The 19,014-nt window shown below is 39.8% G+C and overlaps 1 protein-coding gene across 5 annotated transcripts in view; it reads right to left on the minus strand.

Annotated features, from left to right (window-relative positions):
* ZBED5 (zinc finger BED-type containing 5) overlaps positions 1 to 6,782 on the minus strand; it is a 29,435-nt gene extending 22,653 nt beyond the window's left edge. Inside the window, exons 1-3 of one of the 5 annotated variants that reach the window (XM_007115395.4) lie at positions 6,548 to 6,782; positions 4,812 to 4,927; positions 1,454 to 3,746 (exon numbers count right to left, since the gene is read on the minus strand). In XM_007115395.4, the coding sequence (XP_007115457.1) occupies positions 1,521 to 3,605 (2,085 nt within the window). In that variant the 5' untranslated portion in view covers positions 3,606 to 3,746; positions 4,812 to 4,927; positions 6,548 to 6,782 and the 3' untranslated portion in view covers positions 1,454 to 1,520. Of the gene's footprint in view, positions 1 to 1,453; positions 4,316 to 4,811; positions 4,928 to 6,547 lie in introns of those variants that run through there. The other 4 variants (XM_028501533.2, XM_028501532.2, XR_003683718.2 and 1 more) reach the window with 4 other exon arrangements.
* Between the last annotated feature and the right edge of the window lie 12,232 nt (positions 6,783 to 19,014).

Genomic DNA, 19,014 nt, shown 5'->3' on the forward strand with positions numbered 1-19,014 from the left:
ATGTAAGTCACTTATCTATTCCTGACTACCCACTGTTAGATTTATATACATACTCATTTTATCTTAATAACTCCTTAAAGGCATAATTACAATTTTACAAATGAGATAATAGGTTCAGGAAGGCTCAAATTGACCAAAGTTAAAGAGCTAGTTAGGGAATTCCCTGGTGGTCCAGTGGTTAGGACGCCGAGCACTCACTGCCGAGGGCCTGGGTTCAACCCCTGGTCGTCAGGGAACTAAAATCCCACAAGCTGCTCGGCATCACCAAAAAAAAAAAAAGCTAATTAAGTAGTGGAGCAGGTACCTAAGCCTAATCATTCTATCACATTCTGCCTCAGGGAGGAGAGGTTCTCCTCTTCCCCAAAATGGGGAGTGGGTCTGAATAAGTGAGATTAAATAAATAATGGCTATCTAGTAGTTATACGGTAGGTCTTGACTATAGGAATAACACAAAAAATATTTAACCCTGAGTTGGTGAACTGTGTTGGGTGATGTGACATCGAAGCGAAGACTAGAGGCAGGAATGTCAGTCAGAAATCTTTCATAGTATTCTAATACACTGATAGGGGTTTCAAGTCCAATCATCTCCAAGTACAGGAAAGCCTCGTTAATTTAGACTATAGTATATGGAATTGGCAATAATCTATACATGAATTGAGAAACAAAGAAAATCTGAAAATGTTCTTCACACTCCCTCCACCTCCCCAACAGTTCAGCTCGAATCAAAGCTCTGACATTCCCCAGTAACTTCTGCCTAATGGCCACACTACATTCTAGGTAATGGAATAACTGAGCCCAAACCACAGAGAGTAGCATTCTATACACGATACATACAAATATAAGCTACCATGCCCTCTTCCATTTTTCGTTGGTTCACCTTCATCAACATTTTTTCCTTTATTTAGCATCTACTTTAGTAAGGTCTTCTGTCAGATAATGGAGACATAGAGCTGGATAAGATCATATAACAGCTCAGTCCAATAACACTGGGAATTATGAGACCACCAAGCAGTTCACAGCTGAGACATACACAAAAAACAGGGCCAAATAGAAAGATTTAGAGAATGAAAGTACTGAAGATAAATTAAGTCATAGGGTTGAAAAGCAAATAGGAGTCTGTCAGGAAGCAAGGAGAAGGAATGGTTTTTTGAGACCTGAAAGCATAAAACAGTGATATGTTTAGGCAAGGTCCCTGTGATTGGAGGGTTACAGGGTGGCATGCTTAGAAACACTGGTAGCGATTAGATCCTGAAAAGATGTCACGCTAAGAAACTGGGACTTTTCCTTGTGAATCAGTATTTCCCACAGTCATGACCATGGAACCCTTTGAAATTACGTGAAGAAGAAATACCAACAGTAGTACAGGTTTAAATTTTTGATTCTTTACCTTTCTTAAAATCTAAGAGGTATAAAAAATTTGAATCATTTTTTTTAAACCCCAAGATATCATCAGTGAAGTAAATCATCTTTTATTTTCATCTTATATTTGGTTATCAAGAGGCATGCAAAACCCTCCAATTTTAATGAGAACAGTGTTTTTGTGTCTTTTTGTCACATATCCGCTTAATATTAGGTGTAATGTTGCTAAGTCGGATCCGCATGTGAGGTGCAGCATCGAGTCTTTTCCTGTATTTCGTTTTTGTTGCAGCATAATATGAAAATCCTGTCTCACACAGGTGCATTGTAGCAAAAGGAAGAAGTACACGAACTGCACGCCTTGCAACACTTGGGTACTCTTGAATTAGGCTACTCCAAAAATCATTTAGTGAAAGTTCACTGAAATTTTGTTTCACTTGAGAATCAGATGTTAAATCAATCAGGCTCTCGTAGTCCCGTGCTACTAATGAGGCTGGTTTAACAGTTACTGTAAATGGATTTCTAACCCAAGCATTATTGTCATTTGTTACAGGAAAATATTTTAACAGAGTAGAGCGTAAACCCCTTAGGTGCTGCACTATGGCACTGCAAATATCTTTATCAACTGTAGAATTAATTTCAGTCAAAAAGTCACTCAGTGTAGGAAAACAATCAAAGTTTTCTTCTTCGACAGATGAGGCCCAAAATTCCAATTTTCTTAACAATGATGACATTTTATCAAATACTGTGAACACTGTCACATTTTTTCCTTGCATTGACAGATTAACCTCATTTAATTTAGTAAAAATATCTGCAAGATATGCAAGTCTTAGCAGCCAAGATGAATTTGTTAAACAATCAGACAGTCGAAAAGCAGAATCCATGAAAACCAACAGTTCACGACGAAGCTCAAAAAGTCTTACAAGAACTTTACCTCGGGAGAGCCACCTCACCTCTGTATTTAGAAGAAGCGCTGTGTGCTGGGCACCCATTTCTTCACACAAAATTTTTAGTAGCCTGGATTGATGTGGTCGAGCTTTAATATAATTGATGATTTGTACGGCCTGATCTAGCACATTTTTCAGAGATGCAGGCATTGTTTTAACTGCTAGTGCATGTCTATATAACAGGCAGTGACTACTGGAGCTTTCGGGAGCCACATATTTTATCAAGGTGACAGCCTCAGCAATTTTCCCGTCCATTGCCCTGGAAGCATCACTACAAACATCAACACATTTTTCCCATTCAATTTCATGTTTCTGCATAAAACTGCTGATGCAATTGAAAATTTCTTCACCAGTGGCATTACTTTGCAAAGACTCACATAAGAGTAGGTCTTCCTCAATAGACTTATTAAACCTGTAACGAACAAACACAAGCAGCACAGCAAGTCCTGAAACATCAGCTGATTCATCTAGTTGCAGTGAAAACCCATCACAAATTTTCAGTCTACAAACAAGCTCTTCTTCAATGTCAGCAGCTAGATCCTTAATTCGACGTGCAACAGTACTGTTTGATAGTTGTACTGCATCTATTTTTTTACTATACTGTTCGTCAAACATCCGCATCACCACATCTTTTGCACAAGGCTTGATAAGCAATTCTCCAATAGTATGAGCCTCTCCACTCAGGGCTATATGATAACTTACATTGTATGATGCTTCTGTAGCACTTTCATTATCTGTATTGACAATTTTAGGTGCTGGGGGTTTATTATTTTCAGGTGAATCAAGATGTTGCTTGAAAAAGCTTATGTCTTTGTCTTTGTATGCAGCATGTTTAGTTTCCAAATGTCTTCGAAGTTTACTAGGGGCCAAAGAGCTATTTGATAAAATTTTCTTACATAATACACACTGGGCATGAGGTGCATCTCTATTTCCAAAGTAAGTAAATCCAAAAGACAAATAACTTTCATCATATTTTCTTCTTTTTGGTTTCTTACTAAATGTTGTAATTTTGTTGGAATTGGACATAAATTTGACCCTGGAAAGCTCACCTTCTGAATTTTTAGAAACTGCAGGCTGCAACTGCTCATCTTCACTCTGTAATATTCCAACCTTTTGATCATTTGATTCAGACACAATTTGATAACAAAAAGATTCTACTTCTTGTTTAAGACTTCCTTGTTTCAGCAACAGATCCATAGGCAATGAATTTGTAGTACAAAACATGGTTAATTTAGAATAAACACTGAGTATCACAAATGTGTTGAAATTATAAGACAGGATACATAGAAGATGAGCAACCATCAAAGAGATGATCTATAGCAACACATCAGTTAATTTGTAAGTGCTGCCTATGCATCAACGCGCAGATGGAACATCACACGTTCGTGTATCAGGTGATCTCTCATTCGACTTCCTGGTGCTCTCAGGTATGGCACACCTTTTCTTAAAGGTAGATTATCACATAAAAATAAAAGCTATAGAAATGAGTTTAGTAGTCTTAAACTTACATTTTAAAATAAATTCTAAAAGAAGAAACTATTGTTAGCATTGATCTTTTCCTCACAACGCTTATTAACTTAAGATAACATTAATCTTCTATAAAACACAGCTTGGGAACCATTGGACTAAGAATGAGTTGATAAATGCATTTTTAAGGAAGGGACCTTGAGGTCCCATGGCAGGGTTGGCAAACTTCTCCTGTAAAGTGCCATACGGTAAATGTTTTTTACCTGATGGGCCGTATGGCCTCTGTTGCAACTACTCAGCTTTGTAGTTGTAGCATGGCAGCAGCCATAGACAAAATGTTAAAGAATGGGCACAGTTGTGTTGCAATAAATCTCTATTTATAAAAACAGACAGCGTGGGGCCATAATTTATCATCCCCTTTCATGATATACAGTATCTTGGAATCTCTTCTAACTTTCTGATGCCTACTGCCATTAGATACATTCATTGTTGACACCGTCATACATCTTAAGGCTCCTTTCAGGGCTAGTAATTACTCTGATGAGCTATGTCAAAAACACAAACAGGTCAAAGTTTTGCAAGACACAGAATTCTGTTGTATCTAAACACTGTGTGTTAACAATGAAAAATAAACTGTAAACCAAAAGTTAGCTACTATTTCTCTGGACTTAAATTACATAAATATTTATATTATCCAAAACAAGACTCATTCAAAATAATGCATATATTTTACTGATTACTCTGCATCCCATTATTCTTTAGATGAAGGCTTAACGAAGACCTAACGAAAACTCTCCTTTAAATAGGCTTATTCCTCATATAATAGTTTTTTAAAGGCATAATTAAATGGAAGGGTAACGCAAATTTTAGGACCTCTGATGAATACCAGCCTTATAAGTTAAGGCATTCAAATTTAGTGTCTACTTAAATATAGCTACTTTTGATTTAAACTTTATGATTTGGCTCAGAGTAAGCTTTGGATTCTCATATTAGATCCTGAATCAAAATGGCTTTCTCAGTAACAGCTAGAGGGTAAGATACCTGAAATGAGGAGCACTCCCTTCTGCAATCACTCTCTCCACCTTGGCAGCTTGAAATGCAGACGCTTCAAAAAAAATAAAATTAAGGGATAGGGTGGAAGGGGAGTAACCAAAAGCCTAGAATGAGAAAAAATAAAATTAGACACTACAAAAGGAAAACGAACTATACACCTCTAAGATGACCATTCTTTACAATTTATTTTAGAGCCAGGCAGTGCAAATGATTCTTCACTGCAATGCAGATCTTAGACTGAAATAGAAGATGCCTAACATAGTAAAAATGCTAATATTTTCGTCCTGTTTAATACCCTGGTAATTTCATTATTTTGAAATGCTCCCCCATCCACTGACTTCAAAGAAAAACATTAAAAACTCTCAGAAACGAAACCTAACTTTTTAAAGTACAGCCACACCTTAGTGTCTCTAAAACTAAGCACTGAAAGTAATCTAAAATGGAATTATACATGGAAGGGTTACATGAACTATGCCTTTTTGTTACAACCACTCTTGTCTCAATAACCAAGCTCCTTAACTTACTAATGTTTATTGAGTGATCATTGTTTACTATGTGCCAGTAACTGCTAAATCCTTCCTAGATTAGGTCACTTAATCCTCAAAACAAACCTGACAGTCAGGGACTATTATTAATAACCCCCCTTTAGGGATGAACAAATAGATACCGAGAGGCTAAGTCACCTGCTAAGTTAACACATCTGTGAAGAACTCAGAACAGAACCCAGAAAATTCGACTGCAGAGCCCACGTGCCTAGTCACTGCTGTGTCTCTGAATACTCTTAATCTCTCAAGCACTAAAAAATCTGTTACCAGGAGTTGGATAGTGCAGAGAGAAATGAATTTTAATGGGTTACAACTGCCAGAAAGTCGAGGGTCTCAAACTGGCAGCAGGAGAAAGCCCTACATCTTCATTACTGGGAGCGAAAGAGTAGACTGTTCTTTCACAGTCCTGAATGCGCTTTAGCTGCCGAGAACTTCATGGAGCCGCTGGGTGACCTCAAAATTTAGGATCCCTCTCCCCTGCTACCAGAGAAGGACACGACGGAGTGGAAACGCTTTGTTCGGAGGGCCTCAGTTCCACCTTTTTAGAGATGCTTCCCCGAATCTCTCGAGGACAAAGAGACTGGACTCCCTAGAGTAAAGTTTCTATTCGACTCCCTGAAAAGGGGCGGGGGGAACCCTCATCTTTTGTCTCTTCGGCTAAGGTGACAGGTAGCACCCTCCATTCAACCCCCACCCTCAGGCGGTTCCTGCTCTGAACAATACCCGTGGGGCTGGAGGGCTGGGTAGGAGTGCAGTCCATTCATAAGCCGAGGCAGGAGGTGGGCACGGACACCCCGTCCAGCACCTAAGTGCTTTTTTCAACGGTCACCTCGATGGCCGGCCCGGCCACCTATCCCTCGGCTGCTCCTTGTCACAGGAGCGCGCTGCCCACCACGGCTGGGGGCTGGCTTCCTGTGGGCGTCCACCCTCGCCTACGGAACTGCTCTCGCGTCCCCGGGCGGTCGCCTCAGCTAACAACCACAGAAAAACGTCTCAGCACCCGACGCTATCTTTCTCCTTCATCTCCATCAGTGATGGAGAGAATGGTCTCGGCTGCGGCTGGGCTGCGGAGCAGCGCCGCGGTCCCCAGCTGAGCCTGCGGCCGCCATTTTACGAAGCTCACGGCAGCGGCCATTTCAGAGCGCACCACTCAGCCGCCGCGGCGGCTCTGGTCCTCACCTTCACCGAGGCCTGAACGGGGTCAAGAGCCAGTCGTCGCGGACTGGAGGGGAGAGGGGGGAAGGGAGGAAGGGGAGAAATGAAAAACAGAACAGAGGGAAGAAGGATTCGGGGGGCCGGGCGAGGCTCTCAGCTCAGGGATATCGCCTATGCCACCTCCATAGAGATCCAATTCGCGGCAGGCGCGGTAGCTCGTCTGAAGATAAATTTAGCACTGTGGGGCACCGAACTTACTGTCTCCGTGAGCGACTCCGCCGCCGCCCAATCAACGCCGGAGTTGCTCCCTGCCACCAATCCGCGCTGAGCAGTGGGGTGGGACCAAAGGAAAGGACCAAGCTTGGTTGAGGCGTTGCCCAGCTGCCGTCGCCCCTGGCAGTCTGGAATCGTGAGCTCAAGGAGGCTGAGCTGAATGGCAGACGTGAAGCGATTGTTTTCAAATTTCCCTGGGCCAAAGCAGCCCCGGTGTTTGTTTACAGTGTAGAGTCCTGGGTGCTGCGAGATAGCATTTGTGATCCTGTAGGGCTGGACTGGCTTTGAGAAATCTGCGTATCCACAAGCACTGGGGCTCTGCCCCGGCGGCAGATTTGAGTGGATTCGCAGTCTCGGCTGCTGGTGCTTTCACGCCCTCTTTGTTCCCCGAGCCGCACCCCAGGCTCAGGTTGCGCAACCGCCTCCTCTTTTCCTTGTTTTCTCACTGGAATCGGGGCAGAAAACTCCTTCTCCCTTCCCCGCCCCTCCCCGACGCTGGGGTGTCGGGGGCCCCTAGCGGGCAGAGCTGGGAGCTGAGCCTGATCTTGCCGGGGCGCCGCTCTCGGGTGACCCAACATGGGGTCGGGGAGCCGCGTGTAGGAATATGTAGGGATAGCGGCGTCTCCGCAGTGTCAACGGGAAAGAGGCAGCTTCCTGTGTCTTTGCACCCCTCACTGGTGGCTCCCTCCTCGGAGGAACGTCCAGCGCTCTGGAACACTCAGTTTGCTAGCTGTAGCATCGGGTGTTTTAAGCCCATTTCTTCTACGCCCATCCCCTCTTTTTAAAAACAACACAGCAAAAGGCTTCGGGCTGTGTATTCCGTTATTCCATATTGTGTGAGATCCGTCGTGGCGACCTGCAGTCTGTTTTTCCAAACTGGCATCTTAAAATATGTACGCTTCTTGGAGGGAATTTGTTAAAATACGCGTAGCATTAAACAGTGGTTCCTATTGTTTGCAATATTTTAGATTTTCGAGGCCCCGTAGAAATAGCCAAATGAAAGTTGGATCTTGTTTTCAGACGCTGCACCAATGACAGAAAATTCCCAACTTGTGGTCAAAAGCAAGGGCAGCTTTTGTTTTTCTTAAATATGCTCTTCTTTGATATGCGAGTAAATTTCTTAGGCGTTGAAAGAAGTCTAACCTTTTATTTAACAGAATTTTCAGGAGGACTGAAAAAGATGATTTCCTAGGACTGATCATAGATGTTAACATTTGGTCCTAAATGCTGTAAAGTCATTTCAGCATCTTCAGAACTTTGCCCTATGGTAGGCTATCCATATGTTTTTATTATCATTTTAAAATGATTCCTCTTAAATCGGCCTCATTTGAGCTTTAACCACCAAGGGGGAAATCATTTTGGGGAAGGGGTGCAATTTTACTTGAAGAGCGAAGAATTTCATTTTGTAATTGCAGGAGTTGTCTAGCTTCTTAATAATATTGGAATAATATCCCACATTTTCATATGTTTTATATTTCAGAAAAGCCTTTTACATATATACTCCTGATTTAATCTTCACGTATCTGGTTTACATCTTCATGAATTGGGAAAATCCAAAACATTCAGCTGATAACAAATTCAACTGACGTCAAGTCTAGGATTTAACCTAGGTCCAAAAATCCGAAGTCTGATAATTAAGGGGCTTGAAACATAAGAACTTTTTCTGTAATTGATTAGTCGATACGTTATTATAGGTTGTTGGTTGCTGAGACAGATAAGAAAACGTATAGACAACGTAGAACTCAGATCAATAATGATAATGGCTAGCATTTATTGAATATGCAGTATTGGCAGAGGCTGTTCTATCTACACACTTTTTAAAGTACTAGCTCATTTACTCTTTACAACCCTATCAGATGACTATGCCTATTTTACAGATAAGGAAATTGAGCACGGATTGGTAAATAAATTGCCCAAGTTCCCACAGCTAATTGTTGGCAGAGCCAAGATTAAGTGCAGTGAGGTTGTGGGAACTACAGGCCATGTGTGTCTGGGCGGGGTGTGCTTGTGCATATTTATATCAGGCAGAAAACGATTTCAAGTAAGATTACAGTAATATATTGGGTAAGCAGGTAGAGCTTCACCATGAAAAGGGAACTCGGTTAGTTACTTGGGGCTCAAGTAACTAACCGAGTTACTTCCCGTAAAATCATCATGGGAAGTAGTAACAGGAATTTTGACTGATATCCCAAATTTGCAGCCGTAGTTGCTGTGAGAGGTCTGAGATGGCAGTTCTGTTCATGTTGGTTGCATGAGTTAACTTGCACTGCAGTTAGGTTTGCCAGAAGCAGATGATGAGACAGAGAGCTCTGGAGTCAGTATCGTAGGTTGGAGTGTCCCACTCCACCCTTTATCCTCCCCTCTCCCTCAGATAGTATATGGCGACCATGGGAAGGGCAGGACTACCGCTGAGGCAGACCCTGAATGCGCTGACAGCTGGGGGCCATCTGCTGATCACACTGCTGGCCCCCGAACAGGGCAGCGAGTCCTTTCTTGAAGAAGGATCTGAGTGGCACATCTCCATGCCTGCCACAATGTGTCACCTTTAATATAAAAAAGGTGGGAAATTAATACAATTTTCATTATTTCTGTGAAAGTTAATAATTTCTGTGGTGTTGTGTGCTTTGTGAACTTTTAAGATCTATGGGGGAGGGTGGGAGTTTACGGGGTGGGGGGAGGAGGAATTGGATGAAGGCAATCAGAAGGTACAAACTGGCCGTTGTAAGATAAATAAGTACTAAGGATGCAATGTACAACATGATCTATATAGTTGACACTGCTGTGTGTTATATATGAAAGTTGTTAAGAGAGTAAACCCTAAGAGTTCTCATCACAAGATACTCTTTTTACTATTTCTATATTTTGTACCTATATGAGATGATGAGTGTTCACTAAACTTGTGATAATCACTTCATGATGTATGTAAATCAAATCATAATGTTGTATACTTTAAACTTATACAGTGCAGTATGTCAATTATATCTCAATAAAACTGGGAGAAAAAAATATGAAACATTTAAGAGAATTCTGTGACCACAGGTATAAGATTGATTTATCGCTATTAGATTTACAAGAGTTATGTAAGTGCTTATAAAATTTCACTGCCAAGATGTTAGATATATTACATTTGTAATTGTAGTTTAAGATATCTAAGAAAATTTAACTGATGGAGTATGCAAGTGATGTTAAATATTCAAGAAGTATATAGTCTGTTATGCTTGTGAATTAATTAAATCATAGAGAAGTGAAAGTGATTGTCCATATTTTTATGCAGAGATTATGAGGTTTATAAATAGACTAACAAGATTTATAAATTGAGCTTTTTAGAGGCTTAAGAAATACAAGTTTACAATTTTAATGTCTTTGCCTATTAATAAACAAATTAGTCATGTCAATTATCAGTTTTTATTGTAGCTAGTATTCACTCCCAGGACTTTCACTATTCCCTCTATGTTCAATGATTCTCAAAAATATAACATGAGCCCTGACTTCCCACTTGAACGTCAGTTCTAGATTTTCAAGTCTGTAGACTTTCTATTTGAATATATACCAACAGCTCAGATGCAGCATGTTCAGAACTGTACCAAATCTCTCCTAACACTTGTACTTTCTCAACGACTTCATTTTTGTTAAAGATTTTATCATTATTTTAATATTGCAAACTAGCAAGCTTTTGGAGTCAATAGTCACTCTTCACTCATCTTCATATTCCATATGTGCAGGCATCAAATTGTTATTTGCTTCTAATGTTTCTTAGGTTCATCCACATCCCTCCATCACTATCGCATATTCTCGAGACCAGGCTCAAGAAATGTTCCTTCTAAATTATTGCCACAGTCTTCCTAGCTTCCACTGTTTTTCCATTTAATTGGTTTAGCATACCAATCTTCCATATTTTAGAATCTTGGAGTGACTCACTAGTTCTTCTATGTCATGGAATAGAATCATAAAACTTTAGAGCTGAAGAAAATCTGTAGAAAATGATATAGTCTTCACTCAGTATCTGTAGGGGTTTGGTTCCAGGACCCCTTCCCCTTGGATACCAAAAATCTGTGGATGCGCAAGTACTTTTTATAAAATGGCATAGTAGGGGCTTCCCTGGTGGCGCAGTGGTTGAGGGCCCGCCTGGCATAGTAGGGGCTTCCCTGGTGGCGCAGTGGTTGAGGGTCCGCCTGCCGATGCGGGGGACGCGGGTTCGTGCCCCGGTCCGGGGGGATCCCACATGCCGCGGGGCGGCTGGGCCCGTGGGCCGTGGCCGCTGGGCCTGCGCGTCCGGAGCCTGTGCTCCGCAGCGGGGGAGGCCACAGCAGTGAGAGGCCCGCGTACCGCAAAAAAAAAAAAAAAAAAATGGCATAGTATTTGTATATAATCTGCTCACATCCTCCTGTACACTTTAAATCATCTCTAGATTACTTATCACACCTAATACAATGTAAATGCATGTAAGTAGTAATAAATTCAATGTAAATGTTATGCAAATAGTTGCTGATGCTTGGTAAATTCAACTTTTGCTTTTTGGAACTTTCTGGAATTTTTTTTCTGAATATTTTTGATCCAAAGTTGTTTCAATCCTCGGATGTGGAAACTAGATACATAGAGCCAACTGTACAATGTAATCCCCTTTTTCCTCCGTCCTACAGAAGAGAAGAATGAATCCCAGAGTTATCGCATGACTTTGATGTCACATTGATAACTGGTGACAACGCTGAAATAGATCTCAAGGTGTATGAGGCATGTCTTAGGATTTTTTTTTAATTTCCCATTTTACTGGACATTTAACTGTTCATTTGGCATGTATGCCGTAAATATTTTTTTAATAAATTTATTTATTTTATTTCTGGCTGCCTTGGGTCTTCGTTGCTGCACACGGGATTTCTCTAGTTGTGGCGAGCAGGGGCTACTCTTCGTTGCGGTGCGCGGCTTCTCATTTTGGTGGCTTCTCTTGTTGCGGAGCATGGGCCCTAGGCACACGGGCTTCAGTAGTTGTGGCGCATGGGCTCAGTAGTTGTGGCTCGCGGGTTCTAGAGCACAGGCTCAGTAGTTGTGGTGCGTGGGCTTATTTGCTCTGCAGTATGTGGGATCTTCCCGGACCAGGGCTTGAACCCGTGTCCCCTGCATTGGCAGGCAGATTCTTAGACACTGCACCACCAGGGAAGCCCTGTAAATATTTTTTGATATGTAAATTAAGCCATCTTTGACTCTGTTAATAAGTCCTCTTTCTGTTGCAAATGATAGAAATCCAATCCATAAGCAAAAAAGTTAATTTCTTGACTCATATTACTAAAAAGTCCATCAGTATAGGTATGGATGGGTTCAATGACTCAAATGATGTCAGGGCTCTGTTTACTCTCTCGTGATAGGCCCTCTCTACATGGCAGTATAATGGCTTCTGGCATTCCCAAACTCATGGTGCAAGAGAGCATCTTCCCCAGTAGCACTGAGGAAGGGTTCCCAGAAAGGTCTTTCATTAAGTTTGGGTTATGCCTGTGAACCAAACACATTGTGCAGGGAAGGAGTACTCAGTGTGGTCAACTTGGGACATATATGTCCTTTAGTTTGGGGAATATGAGTTTACTCTGATTCACCACCAGAATCTCATGGAATGGGTAAGGGGCCACCCCTAAAAGCAAGGGATTTCTGGAAAAGTGGAATATACCTACCAAATTTACTCTCCTTGCCCCTTATATCTGATCAGCTACCACAAAATCCTCCACTCCTATATCTCTTTGTCCAACTTTTCTCTTCAATTCCACTACCATTGATTTAGTCCAGGATCCTATTAGTAATCTCCCAATCAATCTCCTGACTATCGCCAATATCTATCAAATTTATCCTGCATACAGATAAGCACTATACACATTAAAGTCATTCCCTCACTCAAAGCTATTCCCATTGCTGGGGTGATTAACTCCTTGGCTTGGCATTCAAGGTTCTCGCTAAACTGGTTTTGGTTTTTAAATTTTTTTCAATTTTACGGCAGTGGAGGTGCTAGGTAGGAAATGAGGCAAGGAAGGACTGGATTGTCTGGAGCTCCCTCTCTTCAACTAGTGGTCATGTGATATGTAGGTTAGTTGTTCTGGCTTAAATGCTCAAATTTGGGGTATTCATTTTGTTGTTGACTGAAATGCCAGGGGATGGGTTAACTTATGGTGTTTCTAATTTTAATTTTTACCCTGGTAATACAAGCATAACGTTCAAAAATTCAAGTAGCACTAAAAGATTTATAAGCAACAACAACAAAAGATATTTCTTTGCCTCTCCTTCCGTTGTAACAACTTGTAACATTTTATTCCATTCCTTTTGGTATTTACCTCCATATTTCTCAATGAATATGTGTATAATGCTATTTGCACACACATGACCCATTATCATTCTGACTCCCAATCTACTTAACCTAAAACCTATAAAGCCCCTCAATTCATTGGCTCATTCCTTCAATGTCCCAATCCCAAAATCCTGAGAGAGGAATCTGGTCCCAAGTTATGTTTTCATAAGGTCACCTACCACTGGCCAACCTGGGGTGGGCTGCTCTTGAGTCCCTACTGGGAACTGTTGACAGGGGTAGAGTATGATGTGTGGGTGCTCTGGGCTGGCTCTAATGATTCGGTGTCTGATTGTAGCTGAGGTCACAGATCGATGCCCTCAGCTCAATGACAACTCTCTTCTAGCAAATCTCGTTGCTTGAGGCTACAAACCTAGAGACTAGGTTTCCCAGAAGTCCTTACAGCTTGGACTCATGAAACCCAGTTTCTGTAAAATAGATGTAACTTAGCAAGTTAAAAGTGAACATTCTGAGGTGGGGGCTGTATTTCTGCCACTTCTGTATTTCCACTGGCACATGTTGGTTTTTCTGGGACAGCTGCAGTGGAGGTCCCAGCATTCAGTCCCTAAATTTCATGCATGATGAGAGATAGGGAGCAGGGCATCCATTTTCCTGATTCAGATTATGTCAGAGTCAGCAGGTATGGAGATGGCTTCCTTATTCCCCAGCCTCAGAAGTGTGGCAGAAGCATGGTGCCCATGTGGGGCCAGTTCTGCAATACTTTTCTAGAAGTTGTGCCTGAAAGTGCAGCCTCAACTCTGTTCTACTAGCCCTTTTAATGATTTAATAAATCCCTAATTCCTCCTAGTAAATCCCTTTCTGTTTAAATTAGCTAGAGTGAAATCTGTTATTTACAACTGAATTCTAATGCACCTTTCAAAAGTGTTCTTTAAATATTTGTTCAACAATTACTTGATGGGGGCAATGAGAAGCTTAATTTTCAATCAATTAAAATTATAGATAGGTCCCTAAGCAGTGTCAGTATTTTGAAACAATTTGGCAATATATTTTACCTTAAAAAATAGTTTCTATTATCTTTTCACTTTTCTTTTGAAATTTTTCTGAACCAGACTCATTCTTTGAAGAACATATCAAAAGGTGTGAAATTTGTATTTAAAAATTATCACTGGTTTCCTGGCCAACAGTACTCACTATCCATGAATTTTGGTTTCAGATTTAGTCTGCCTGCTGAATTTCATCTAATTCTCCTGCATAAATACTAGACACAGAAACATATGACAGACTTAGCTAGACTTGGGGAGAGCTGGCAGGCATAGTGAATACAGGTCCTGGAAGAAGACTGGTTTCAAATTGCACCTCCACTGTTTGCTACTTGTGCCATCTCAAGTACAGGTACATCTCAATTTCTTCATCTGAAAATAGGTTTAAAAATGACAACATGTTGGGCTTCCCTGGTGGCGCAGTGGTTGAGAGTCCGCCTGCCGATGCAGGGGACACAGGTTCGTGCCCCGGTCCGGGAGGATCCCACATGCCGCGGAGCAGCTAGGCCCGTGAGCCATGGCTGCTGAGCCTGTGCATCCGGAGCCTGTGCTCAAAAAAAAAGACAACATGCAATAATTGCTGGGTTTAAGTGCAATCATACAGAAAGTACTTGGTATAGGGTCTGGTATGGTATAAGCATCCAATACATGTCAGAATAACACTGTTGTTTTTAGTTTCGACTTCCCTGTACTGTAATTCAAGCGGGAGCAAATTTATATTCTTCCACGTGTGTAAGAATTTGCCTGCAGAAGCCTTTACTGTTTTTATAGTTACTAATTATTCCAGTGATATTTCAGCGCCCCTTATAGATTAATGACTTGGGCAACTGCCCAGCTGTTCACCTTTTAATCCAGCTTTGGCTGTGGTTAAGGAAGGATCATGTGAACGGCAGGAGGGGCAGTTCCCTCAGAAAAGGACCACAGTAGATAAGGCAGTGAGAAACATGTCCAGCATAATCCTCTTTAGCTTATAAAAGGCTTAGGTCACTCTGTCACTTTAAACTGTGACACACTTCACAAATAAATGCCACACACCTCTTTTCTAGACACTGCAGTTGAGACCTGTTGGTCTAGAAAAAACAAATGATTGGCCCCCACATTGAGAGGCTTGAATGTGGCAAATCAGATGTTTTCTCACATTTGGGGGTGGGGGCAGAGAGTATACTTGTATCAAGAACTCAGGTTTTGTACATGAATAGTAATTTATCTGGAACGTCATACCTTACAGAGCAGCCTCACGATCTCTCTTATTTGAACTCTGAGACAATCCATTTAGTTAAGCGGGGAGGTGTTCTTATTCCCACTTTACAAATGAGAGGTCTCAGGTTTTGAGGAGTTGATGGAGTTATGCAGGGTCACACATATGGTTACTGGCAGAGGCAGTGCTTGGATCAGTTTTCCTGATTCAGATCAGTGTCTTTCATGCTTCTTTTTCTGTAGAAAGGTTTCCAAATTAGGATAATGCTGTTGTAGAGTACTCCTGCTAAGTTATTGATTTTAGGCTAAATAATATGATCCGAACTGTCATTTGGAAAAGCACTATGTTCTAGGGCTGTCCCCTTAAAGAAGGTGAAAACTAATCTTACTCTCTTACTTTCTTTGGAAGGTTGATGCTAAACTTTTCAAAGGCATCCCTTTAAAAAGAATGCCACAGTGGGCATTTTTTAAAGCCAAACTGAAGGTTTGCAAGTCATTTAAACATTCAATTACTTGGGGAGAGACTAAAATGCCAGGGGATGGGGTTATTTATGGTTCTGTGCCAAGAGCCAGTATATGTATTTATCTGTACAAGACTGGAGTCCTGGCTCTGGATCATTTCTTGACTTGTTTGAGAATCTGGGCAAGTCATTTATTATGTCCGTATTTTGGAATTATACAGCCTTGCTTCAAAGATGTGCTCTATGAATAAACAAACCTCTATTTGTAAATCTTGTTTAAATGTCTCTGATGAAAGGCACATCAGTGTTGATAGTAAGGATGCTGATAATAAATAACAATGGTGATATCAGTGTCTTGAATCTATGCAGTAGCATTGTTCTGAGAAGCTTTGAACGCTTCCCAGGTAGAGTGTATTCTTTAAAAACCTGTAATTACAAACATTTCACAAGAAATTATTCTTATAATTTTTTATAGAAATGAGCAAAAAAGATTTAAGTATGCTCTCATTTTATCTCCTCCTATCCCTCCCATTCCCCTCACTCACCAAAGGTAATCACGGTTAATAGTCTTTTTTGTCTATACAGATACATATGTACACATACAAATGTATGTAATTGTTTGATATACATATTTTATCAATTATTCTGCAACATGTTTTAGCCTTATCAATATGCCTTGGAGACATTTTCATGTTAGCATGTAAAACTCTTTTTAACAGTTGCAGAGTATTCTACTTTATTTAATCATTCTCTTATGGAAAGATTTTTAGATTGTTTCTAATCCTGTAGCATTAAAAACAAATGCTACAATAAATGTCCTTATGTATCTTTGTGCATCTATGTGTGTACCTCTGTGGCTTAGATTCCTAATGAGGAATTATTGGCTTAAACTTTAAGCCTTTAAGGGTATATGTTAAATTGTGCCCCCCAAAGCTGCTACTTATTTGCAGAAATAGCACATGACAGTACCCATCTCCCATACCTGTGCCAACATTGTTTTTTGTATATTATCAATCTTTCTAAATTTTGCAATTTGATAGATTAAAAACTCTCATTTTAATTTGTATTTTCTTGATTACAAATGAGGTTAAGCATCCTTTTATAAGTTTATCAACCATTCATATTTACTCTTCTGTGAATTGCCCGTTCAGAGGCGTTCTCATTTTCCCTGTTTCTTATTGCTTGGTAAAATCTCTGAAAATGTTATGATTATGAATGCTGTGTTAAGCATATTTCTTCCAACTTACCGTGTATCTTTTAAGATATTGTTAATTTTTTTCCCCTGAGGAAAAGTTTTTAATATTTATGAAATCAATCTTTTCATTTATGACTTCTGGGACTTATATCTTGCTTAAGAAGGAAATTCTTCCACCACTTCTATCCTAAGATTATAAAAAAGCATTCTCTTATTTTCCTACTGTTTACAAAAGCACCAAGTGCTCTTTAATCCTTGTGGAGTGTATTATTCTGAATAGCTGTGAGAAAGGGACCTATGTTAATATTTTTCCAAATGTTTAGCCAGCTGTTTCAAATCAATCAAAAATTGTTCATTTTAATCCCAATGATTTGAGATGCCATCTTTCAAAAATATCAAAATTCATAATTATTGATTCTCTTTCTAGATAGAGCTATTTGTCTATTTCTGCATTAACATTGCATTACTTTACAGTTATACAGCTTTATAGTCTACCTTGATATCTGGTATAGAAAGTTTCTCCTCATTATTGTTTTTCCCCCCAAATTGCAGGGCTATATCTTGTACATTTTTTTCTTCCATAATAACATTAGAATAAGCTTTACAGATTCTATAAATAATAACCTTGGGATTTTGATTTGAATTGGACTTAATTTATAGATTAAATGTAGGAGAGTTGGCATTTTTATAATATTGAGTCTTTCCATTCTGGAGCATTGTGTGTTTTTCATTTAGTATTTAGGCCCATTATTTAGGCCTTCTTTTAGGATTTTCAGTGTATTTATATAGCTTTATTTATCTTAATCTTAAGATTTCTTACAATGTTTGTTACTCATAGTTATGTTTGCTATTACGAATAGGATTTTTTCATTCTATTTTCTAATTGTTTACTATTGGTAAGAGAAGAGTTATTTATTTACTTACTTATCTGGTTGACATGTTTATTAAGTCTCTCCTCTCTCAGGGTCTCTTTTACTTTCCTTTCAGTATTGAAGACTTCAAACATATAAAAAGCAAATGGAATAATTATGAACCTCCATGTACCTATCTCCAATCTTCAACAGTTACCAACATTCTGCCATTTTTATGTCTTCTATACATCCATCCAGTTACCCACTTTCCACTCCCCAAATTAATTGCTGTTACTTTTTACAGTTTCTTTTTTAAGATTAAAAAAATTAAAGTTTTTTGTGGTGATAATTATAGATTCACATGAAGTTGTAAGAAATAATACAGAGAGATCCCATGTACCCTTTACCCACTTTTCCCCATTGGTAACATCTTGCAAAACTGTAGTAAAATACCATAACCAGGATATTAACATTGATGTAGTCAAGATAAAGAGGATTTCCATTAGCACAGGGATCCCTCATGTTGCCCTTTCATAGCCATGGTCATTTCTCTCCCTATCCCACCCCTAGTTAATCTCTGGCGACGACTTATGTGTTCTCCATATCTATAATTTTTTCATTTCAAGAATGTTAAATAAATGGAATCACAGTATGTAAACTTTTGGGATTAGATTTTTTTCATTTAACATAATTCTCTTGAGATTCACCCAGAATATACATCTATCTTTTGTTCTTTTTACTGCTGAGCAGTATTCCATGGTATGGATGTACAACAATTTGTTTAACCATCTTGAAGGACATCTGGGTAATTTTCAGTTTTTGGCTATTATGAATAAAGCTGCTATAAACATTAACGTACAGATTTTTTTTGTGAACATGAATTTTCATTTCTCTAGGATAAATACCTAAGATGCAATTGTATGCATAACAGTCAGTGTAGGGTAGTTGCATATCTAGTTTTTTAAGAAACTGCTAAACAGTTTTCCAGTTTAGCTGTACCATTTTACATTTCCACCAGCAATGTACGAGTGATCCAGTTCTTTGCATCCTCACTAACATTTGGCATGGTCTCCATTTTATATTTTAGCTATTCTGATAGGTGCATAGTGATGCCTCATTGTGGTTTTAATTTGCATTTCCCCAGTGGCTAATGATGTTGAACATCTTTGCATGTACTTATTTGCCCTCTGT

Source organism: Physeter macrocephalus, chromosome 16 (assembly GCF_002837175.3).
Source record: "Physeter macrocephalus isolate SW-GA chromosome 16, ASM283717v5, whole genome shotgun sequence".
Classification (NCBI taxonomy): Eukaryota; Metazoa; Chordata; class Mammalia; order Artiodactyla; family Physeteridae; genus Physeter; species Physeter macrocephalus.